The 10,403-nt window shown below is 32.4% G+C and overlaps 1 protein-coding gene across 5 annotated transcripts in view; it reads right to left on the bottom strand.

Moving 5' to 3' along the window:
- Window positions 1–3,674: 3,674 nt before the first annotated feature.
- LOC131059993 (uncharacterized) overlaps window positions 3,675–10,403 on the bottom strand; it is a 257,233-nt gene continuing 250,504 nt past the window's right edge. For all 5 annotated transcript variants that reach the window (XM_059210074.1, XM_059210075.1, XM_059210076.1 and 2 more), the window contains 3 exons: window positions 4,614–4,686; window positions 4,444–4,529; window positions 3,675–4,312 (listed from right to left, as the gene is read on the bottom strand). In XM_059210074.1, coding sequence (XP_059066057.1) covers window positions 4,097–4,312; window positions 4,444–4,529; window positions 4,614–4,686 — 375 coding nt within the window. In that variant the 3' untranslated portion in view covers window positions 3,675–4,096. The remainder of the gene's footprint in view (window positions 4,313–4,443; window positions 4,530–4,613; window positions 4,687–10,403) is intronic.

Below are 10,403 nucleotides of genomic sequence, written 5' to 3'. Positions count from 1 at the left end.
AAAGATCCATCCTAGCTGGTTGAGTGGTTTCAAAAAAGAATCAAATTAATTTTCATGGACTTTTGAAATTCAAGGTCTTTGAAAAAAAGTTGTTTTTCAAGGTTTTCTAATTATATGTTTTTCAGGATTGTTTGATGATTAGCTCTAGGAATCTTTTGGCGGTGTTTGTAAGAATTGCTAGTATCTTTTTAGGCTTGATCAACCAATTGTAATGTAGGTTGTATCCCTCATTTATGGTGATAAGAGCTAGAGTATTGGTCAAATGATGTTTGGTAACAAACTAAACTTTTCCTAATAGTTGGGTGATGCTATCAAGGTTTTTTTGTGGTTATTCAATTGATATTATTTTTTGCAACAAACATCCCTTTCCAAGATACCCTAAAGGTCTGGCATGTCAATCCTAGGCTCAAATGCCTATTTTTTGTGGAAATACAGTCTATGATAAGCACCTAACATACAAAGATCAATAGAAAACAATTTACCGGTTGACAATTGTATTGAAAAGGTTTTTTAATGGGTTGGTCATCCATGTTCCAATGCCTTGGTTTGCTGGGTATAACAAAAATAAGTGTTGCACATTTGTTTGACATCATTTTAAGGAGTTTGAAGGTGGTTGATTTGAGGTTGTGGAGTGTTAATTCATCTTTGGTTGATTGGAGGGAGTTGTACTCAAAGTTTGCAAGCATATGTAATGACTTTCATGATTGGCCTACTTGTAACTATGTGATTTGACCTCCATAACGAGACTCGTCATTGTCAACTTGTTCTTGTATGGAGGTATTTCATGTTGGGTCTTCTTATACCATCTACTTTACGTAATAATGTTTCAAATTTGAATGTACTTCCATCAAGGTTTTGTAACAACAATAGTATACACATTGCAAGTCAAATTTCAATCTTATGAAAACAGTAAGTTTCATTATTGCATGTCTTATTATTGACTCCTATTAATAAAAAAATAAAATAAAACTTATGGGGGGTATTCTTACACGTTCCTTGGGCTTACAGAGTCTAAAACTTAAACCCATATTGTGTTTTAACAAGAATCAATTTCTAAAGTTTAACAACAATATATTATTGCCTTACAATGATTTAAACCCACAAATTTGACTTGTAGAAAATGATTATACTTACTAATTCTCTTCAAAAAATGCACACCTTAATTGTTGTCTAAATAGATTTAACATCCTCGTTAAAGATAACTTAATCAAACTTGTAAATTTTACAACAAATGTGCAAGCAAAACTTTTCTATTTTTCTTTAAAATATACTTCTTTACAATCAAATTCAAAAGTTCGTATTCATATATTATTTTAAAGGAATTTCTTTACGACAAAATTATTGGAACGAATTTCAGATCTCTATTATCTTTCATGAAAAGAAACGATATTATATTTTATTATTTTTTAAGTTTATTTCTCTCAAAAATACCCAACTTTTACAAATGAAAAAAATATTTATATTATATAAAATCCCTTTCAAAAAAATCAAATCAACTATTAATTTAAAAAAAAATCAAATCAAATCACATTATTGAAATTTTTCAATTTTCATCCCAGCTTTTAATTTTGAAATAAGACCTTCCTCTTTGCTTTTATGGTTATTCAAAACTTATTACCAAAAAATATTTGAAATAGCACAATTTTTGAGAAAGAAATCTTAATTTGGATACCCATTTGACCTCATTTTCTTTAAACTTAAAAAGTTCGTAGAGCTCTATTGCCCAAAAATGGCTGCAACTATTTTGTCAATTTTTAGAGCCCTATTACATCATTTGAACCTTCAAAACTATAATTTAAGACTTCTTCCAAGATTTCTAAAATTCTCCAAGTTTAATAAACTATTGTTTAAGTGTAATTTTTTGGTCAAAATTGATTCTCAAGGTTGACTATCCATTCTCGAAATTCAGGGTAAATTGTAAAATCCATACATGCTTAGCAATCATATTATTTTTAATTATTTTAATATTTTTTGGTTGCTCAAAGCTATTTCATGGGAATTTATAAGCGTACTCAACATGGTCTAAAAGGCTAACCTCACATGTAAACAACAATATTTTTGATATTAACCTTATTTGGCTAAATTGAGACAATACAACATTTGTAGACGTGTTTCATATATAAATGTAGGGTCCACATAAAGCTAGTGATACTAGGTTAAATGATACAAGCTTCTCTATAGTGTAATCACGATTCCATGTGATTTTTGTACTTGAAAGTATTTTATATTTTAAAAGAATTCTTCAATTCAAATCCAATGTAATACTGATTTGATTGTCATATACTTGTCTCTGATCAAAGTAGCTTCTAATTGATAAGCTTATCATGTTTACAAAGTTGATTTATTTAAAGACGCGTACTAAAAGCTTTACATCTTTAAAAAAAATTAACTATAATTCATTGTTTTTCAACTTGCCCAGTTTTTGCCAAGTCCTAGTCTAATCATAAGTCATCTTGTCAAGTTTGGGCAAAGTCCAAATCTTGTAACGTCCAACAAAGCCTTCATATCAGAACCTTCGAATTTCTTCACATTAAATTGCACATGCAATCACTGTAAACGAAGTAATGTCACTTATACTTTGCATGCACGCAAACGAGTGGGCACGCACAGTATCATTACCAATGCCTAACGGTTGCAATCCAACATTAAGGGCCACTGTACACTTCAAAATCGACACATGTTGAACTATAAAAAATGATTTTCCAAGATGGCACCTCTTCTCGTGTGCTACAACCAAAAAATTTCATGGCAACCTCGTCATAACCATGGACTAAGATTCATGTTTTAACATAAGCTGGAGAAAATGGGGAAAGAGGATTAAGATTGAATTCTTCCCACAAATTAAAAAAACAAACAAAATATACATGGAATAAGCTTGAGGCTGATAACGCTGAAGTTAAAACCACCTGATTGTTGGATTGATCAAGAGTTTTGAATTTGTCCACTCAAATACTTTCCCATCAATAAAAAACATCAAACGATGAGCTTATAGCTTATGATACTAAAAATCACCATCGGTGGATCAGTCAAGAATTTTGAATTGAGAAAGCTATAGTGATTAAGGAATGAACTAATAGTCTAAAAATGCCAAGACTAATAGAATATCTATCTTATGTACCATGCATCCATTTCAGTTTTTCAGATTGCACTTTAGGTATTTCCTATACTCCGAAGTGCACCTTTTATTTAGTCCGAACTTTATTATATTTCATTAAAGTAAGCCACAGCAACCACAATAAACATATAGCGATTCTGCAATTTCATGAGTATACGATCACATTCATTGAATGTTAATTCCAACTATTCAAATCGCAACACTTATGTTTTGATTATCACTATGATTGGTGATGCAAAGACTTACAGGAGAGCGCTTTACATCAAAGAATGATAGGATACCATCCACTAATGAAATAGGTAAGAATGCCATTCAAAAGGGAAGAAATAGGTATACTATAGAGGTTATAAAATAGAGACAAAATATACATTTGGAAGCAAATGTGAGAATTCAAGTAACTATCCATAGCTTACATCTTTTAATATTCTATTAATTATAATAATCATTTCGAAGATGCTAAAAGAAAATTATAATTGCACTTAAATATTCACTGGTGTACAAATAGGATTCCTATCAAATAGGCAGATTCTTCTTTGTTAAATTGCTCCAAGTAAACCCATATTCAAAACAATGTAATCTTTTAATTGAATAGATTGATATTGAATATCCTCAATGTAGTTGCATTGGTTGTTTCTTGAGGTGATTTCCCTATATCCACACTCGTATAAAAAGGTATGTTGCAATCTCACTACAATGGTGACAATACAATTGAAGCGATCATGCTATTTTACAAAGAAGATACAGCTTCTCAGATGAGGGACCTCTATATGGTGTTATTCACATCCTCTCTCTACCGGCTAGAGATCTTCCATTACATTCAAATAATGTCAATGTAAAAAATTACATTAAACAGAACATTGCTATCAAAGAATATCCCATGAAAATGAATAATTTTTTACTGCATCTTAATTCTGATACAGAAATTATTAACAAATATGAATTATTCAGAGGATAGCATTATTTAAATTAAATTCCAATCATTTAATTTAGCCGCATTTTGGCACGTTCAAGTGTTGCTCTATGCTTTTGAAGCCGATGCCAACACTTTGTTGAATACAGGGAAGCATTGCCACTCGTAGTAGATGAATTGCCTAGTAGTCCTCTACCACTATGGCTGGCTTTGTCAAATTTTGTGAGTTGTCTGTGTAATGCCTCAAGATTGACTAAGGGAACTATTGTTGGACGACCATGGGCACACTGTAACCAGACAATTACTTTTGGTGTTACTATAATGTCCAAATATTCTATTTAAAAAACTGAAATAAGAGAACTAAAATAAACAATGCTAGAAAGTCTGTCGACTCTAAATAAAAAAATTAGCTGTGTACCTGGAAACAAAGAGATGTTCTCTTCAATTCTTCCACAAGTAATGCACACTCTGATTGCAATAACATATCTCCAAACATTATTGCACCTGCTCAAGGAATCATGTATTAGGAAAGCACACATTATAATCCTTTTGTAATTATAGCTATTCAAATAATTTTCATTTCTATACCTCTGCAAGCCTTGAAGTTGAGAATACGGATGACAGCTGAAGGAGCAGCTGAAGAGCCATCTGTTTGAACAAGCTGAAAAAGAATATAAATAAGAATATGAAACAGGAAAAGGACATGCAAACATATTAATCATCTGTTTAATGAATCAGTAGAAGAATATAGTTTCTAGAATTGAAACATTGCATTGTTAAATTTCAGGCCTGGATTAGATAAGCTATAACAAATTAATAGAAATTGATGTTAGATACCATGGACAAAAACATTTGTGGTTCACAATAAGTAATGACTAAGAATAAGAAAAGATAAAATCAAAAATAATTTCCTTCATAGCATGGTATGATTTTCCCAGATCATCACCAACAAATACCTATAAGTACAGGTCCAACTCTGACAAGCCTAGTTGATTCAACTACAAAACTCATCAGTCAAACAAGACAGATTTTGAAGCTTCGGCAAGTTTGAATGAAATTCACGAGTTTCATTGAGTTTATCAGTAAATGGTCTCACAAGATTTTTGTTCTGTAACATAACTTGTTTTTTATCGCAAAGAGTGTTTTGCCTGATTCAAAATTAGATTGGATACTCAAAATGAAAAAGCGGGCATTAAGAAATCAGGTGCTCTCATTTAGATGTTGATAAAGGCTTCACAGATAGACAAAGGAAAATTGTTAGATATTGTGACAGGGTACTCTCCTTTATGAAATCAAGAGACGCCTCTTAGAAACAGGAATGTAGCAGTGTATGTCATTTTGTTTGACTCTCCTTTATGACATGGTTATCATCCATTGGCTTGAAGATTCGTACAAGAGTTTTGGAGATCTTCTATCATAATATATTTAAAATTGATGTCTATTTAAGTTTTCAATAAACCCTTTGACTATTGTATTCAAATTTACTTGATAATATGTTCAATTTAATGTCTAGAAGTGGATTTGTTGGGGAACGTCAAATCCCTGATTTCTTGTTAAAATCTAAATATTTTTTGTTTAATTTAAAGTTCGACCTAGAGAGTTGACTCTTACTCTCTTGCCAAGTGATTTTTAAGGCTTTTTTACGTGAATCACAGATATTGATAGCCTAAAGAAAAATCTGAAAGTAAGAGCTTTCATGTGATTTTGATCAGTTTTATAAAGTTTTATGATGGAGAATGCTTAACTCAAATTAAGTGTATGGATTACCATCTATCAGTGGTCAAGGAAGAGGGGTGTATGATATAAGCTAGAGGCACGAAACTGAAGCAAGGAAAATATCTGTGTGAATTTATCTAATAGGGCAAAGAAAATAAAGATGCCATGCCATTCACATAAAGCTAGCTAAGTGCCTCGACAAAAAAAATGCAATATATGCATAAAGTAGAAGCTTGAAACCAATAAAAAAGAAATGCTAAATAACTTGTTTGCATTAAATTGATTTTGAAAGCAAAAAATAATTCTCATATATTAGTCATATACCTGCCCTATCTAAGTATGTAGGTGGTTTTTCCCAGTCACCTGGAGACAAATTACATCTTGGATATGGAATACAGAATTGGGATGAGAACATCTTTCTAAAAACATGGTACAAGGAAAAAAACAAAAAAAAAAGTCAAATATTTGTATATTTATACTATATAAGTTTCAAACTTGAGTGTTAGTGTAACATGTATAGCATATAGCTTATTGGCACAAGCTACTAATGTAGGCTACCTCTCAATCAATTGATTAAATTTATTTGCAGACATTTTTAACCTTCTTATCGTTTTCTCTATTTACTAGTACAACTTTAGAGTTTCATTAATAAAAAAACTCTGCTACTGAAAAACTAAAAAATTTCATGTAAAAATTAAAAAGTTACAATTTTATTAGTGTTTTATTTAGTTATTATAGCTATTTTCAACCAGTCATTACCACTTGAAGAAAAATAAAATCAATGCAATCTATATGGTATATCTAAGGATTTTTAATACCATGTTTTCCAATTTTCAATGAACAATTTCAAGAGAATTATAAATGGTAAGAAATGTAATCTTAAGTCTCCTAATGTCTGGGGGCATCCCTATATGTATCTCTGCGAAAGAGATGCATTTCTAATGTGGGAGATGAATTGCAGGGGTCAAGGTACAAATCTGTCGATAAGTATGGTTCTGCTTCAGCCATTCAAAAATAAATTATGGGCATTATCTTGCAAGAGAAGAATTCAGACTGATTCAGGTTAACTTGGATATGAGGCATAGTTGCACTGCCTGGGGAAGCGATACAGATGCAGTCCATAATGTGTTCCAGTCAATGACAGGCACTCTTTTCTTTGCTAATGAACCAGACTAAAGGGACTTGCAGCGAGATACATGAGAGAATTTGTGGAAATAAGGAAATGAGTTATGGAATAGAAGCATTGCATTTTTTCAAAGATGCAAGATATTTCATCCAAGATCTTAAATACAAAAAATGAGTGATTACAATTACCTCAAAAAAATAATTGCCAAAAAACAACAAAGGCAGGCAATGAGATGAAGTTCCACATGGATAAGGAATGCACACCCAAATAAGCAGTGAACCACAATTTTGTGTGTAGACAATTCTGAAAATGACAACTCTTTACCCAAATAAGCACTTGGAGAACACACTCTCAAAGGACTATAGATTTGTGATCCATAAAAAACTAGATACACTCTCCCGCCAATCACTAGTAATCAGTACCTACTTGTCAACTCCACACAACACCTTCAAACAATTAAATTACTTGCGTAGCTTGCCTAAACTTTTAGTTTAGCATATTCAATATTGTAATGCTAGTGAGCACTTGCCAAATTTTTCATCTAGTGAGCAACTTGCCAAAAAACACAGAATTTTTCTGCTGAGTTTTTGGCAAGTTTTTTTTAAAAGCTCAACGAGTCCGTGCCATCAGCTGTAATGTCCCCTTCTCACATGTGAGCAATTGTTTAGCCATATGTTTATTTTTCCAAGCTTTTCCCATAGACTAATTGGCATTGAAAAAAGGAAAATAATTTAAATAATTAAGTTTTTTAAACTATCCATTTAAATAATTAAGTTGTTAAAAAGTTACTTTTCAACATTTTATTTGACAGCTTATATTTAATAATTAAAAAATAAATGTGTTTTATGTGCGCAGATAAAATGTCACTAGGCTCAAGGTGATGAAAAGAGGTCATAAGAATACTTTGTATTATTTTATTAAAGGAAAATGCTTTTTCAAGAAAAGAGATAAAGATACATTTTTGGTAGAAAAACAGCAAAAAAGAAAAAAAACAGTGCCTCGTTAGATTAAGCAAAGAAAAAATAAAAAATGCTTTTTCAAAAAAGCAACTAAAAACGAAAAAAAAAAGTTTTTCCCTAAAATAGCTTAAAAGGGTTATACAAGGAGGTTGAGTCTTGGGAAGAAGGGTTACTAAGCTATTTTTCATTTTCATTTGCTCTTAGCAAGAACTTGAGTTCATCTTCTTGAAGATGGAAACCATATTGAAATCGTAGTTTTGCAGACAAAAACCTTCCTAGTTGGATATAGTGTTTTCAGCTTGAGATCAAATTGGTGTTGCAAGCTGACTTCTCTCTGTGTGTTTGGTAAAATGGAAATATTTGATGTATTTTGAGGAAGTTTTGATTGCTAAATGTTATTGATGCAATTTTGTTGAATATTATAACATATTCTATGAGGACATTTGAGGTTTTTGTGGGCTGCACCTACTGTACCGACAACATTAATCTCTGTTTCACACCTATAGCAGTATATTATGTCTTATTAGTCTAATCTACATCAATTCTAAGGAGAAATAAGAATGTTTTCAGTAGTATTTCAGTTTGGTTGTGTTGGTATGCATCTAAATAGTGCCTACAGTTTTGTGGATGGTATTTCTCGAGCTTTATCAGCAATGTAGTAGTCTGATTTTTGTGACAGCAGTACTCTGATCAGCATATATTCATTGTTTGGCATTGCAAAGTTCCATTGACCATTGTTAACTTATATACACTTATTATATAGTTTTATCATTTATGAACTACTTCATTGTGTCGCAGTACTATTTATTTATGATCAGACCTGATATTACAGTTGATTACAACAGTTCCTTATCTTCATCACATTGTAATGCATTTCCTAACTACTTTGTAAACTTCAAATGGTAATACCACCAAAGGGTTATTATTTGCATACATTTCATGTTGAAGGATTGGTTCATTTACCACTAATTATTATAGCAATATCATACACTTCATTTCAACATTGAACAACCTAGCATTATTGACCATTTTGGTCTGAGTCAAGCTTAGGAATTTTGTCAGTGGCTTGCATTGCATTCATACAATCCACTGAAGAGGTGTTATTAGGCTAGCTTAGCTGCTTGCGTATTCTAGTCGGCTTGTCACCATTCATCTTTTTGCATACATTGTGGATAGCGTGTGGTCGAAGCACTGTATGCTATCACCTTGTCCACTCTGGGATTTGGGTGACCACTGAACACCAAGTGTGGATGTATTGTATATGCATTTCTATATTGCAAAAAAATAAAAAATAATAGTAGAGTGGGTTGTTACAATGGTATCAAACCTGGTGGTCTAGCCAGCCTGTGATTTTAGAGCTAAAATTATCTTGCAGAGTTTGTCATCTCATGCATACTAGTGACTAGAAAAACATATACTACTAGACAGTTCAAAAGACAATTTCAGTTCCCTCAAAACCCAGTTCAACAATCTGTTCCACCAAAGGATATAATAGGAAATTAGACTAGAGGGTGTTCCAGAAGTGGTAAAGCAGAATATGAAAGATAAAGGCAAAGAGGCAAGTGTAGATGATAGTCCTCATGATAGGATTGAAAGAAAATTCGGTGTAATGTTGTAGATGATGGCACTATTGCTCACAAAGATGGATCAAAATATGAGCATGCCCGACCAACAGAATGGTGAAGAAAGTACATCAAGAACTACAAATCAACATACAAACAATATAAAACAATCCACTAGAACTGTTATTGGTTCTAGGCCATTTCAAACTACCTTTATTAGAAGAGAAGAAGAAAATCATGGCCAGAAGTGGAAGGGGCAATGGGTTCTGAGATCAATGCACACTATGTTGAATATTGAGCTCTTCATCAAGAGATTTGAAACGAGTTGTCGGTTAATCAGCTCATGAACCAAAAGCAAATCCAGAAGTGGGACTAAAAAGAACCATAGACCCCAAACTCAACAAAGGAACTACTAGAATGCATTGGGAAAACTAACACTTTCCCCACTCAATGGAAGTGGGAAGAGAACAACATGTGCATGGATCTAGAAGCTGATTACTTGTCCCTGCGACCCATGGCAGAGGATGAGGCCATTAAATTTGCAACTCTTCATCTTAAAGGAGTTGCCCATGAATGGTGGTACCATGGGCTAGTTTCTCAAGGTCAAGCTCCATAAATTATATCATGAGTTTTGTAGGATATTAATAGAGAGATTTGATAAAAAGGACATACCTAATGTCACTGAAAGAAAATTGTTTATTGAATAAACACACACTTATACTGAGAGGAGGGGTGAATCAATATAAGTCAATCTTTAACAATTTAAACTTTAATAATCACAATGAAGCAATCACAAAACTCCACACACATAAGAGACACAAGATTTTATGTGGAAAACCATATTAGAGAAAACCACAAGAAAATATTGCTTGTATAAAAACTTACAAATTTCGTAGACACCAACCCATAGGAGACACCAATCCTCTCTTGATTATTTGTAGGCACCAACACATTGGAGATACCAATCTCCACGACAGAGAACTAACTCAGCAAGAGACGCCAATCTCCTTTAATG

Source organism: Cryptomeria japonica, chromosome 8, assembly GCF_030272615.1.
Source record: "Cryptomeria japonica chromosome 8, Sugi_1.0, whole genome shotgun sequence".
NCBI classification, from domain to species: Eukaryota; Viridiplantae; Streptophyta; class Pinopsida; order Cupressales; family Cupressaceae; genus Cryptomeria; species Cryptomeria japonica.
The sequence above is the reverse complement of the archived record's forward strand: the minus strand, read 5'-3'. Positions and strand labels throughout refer to the sequence as shown.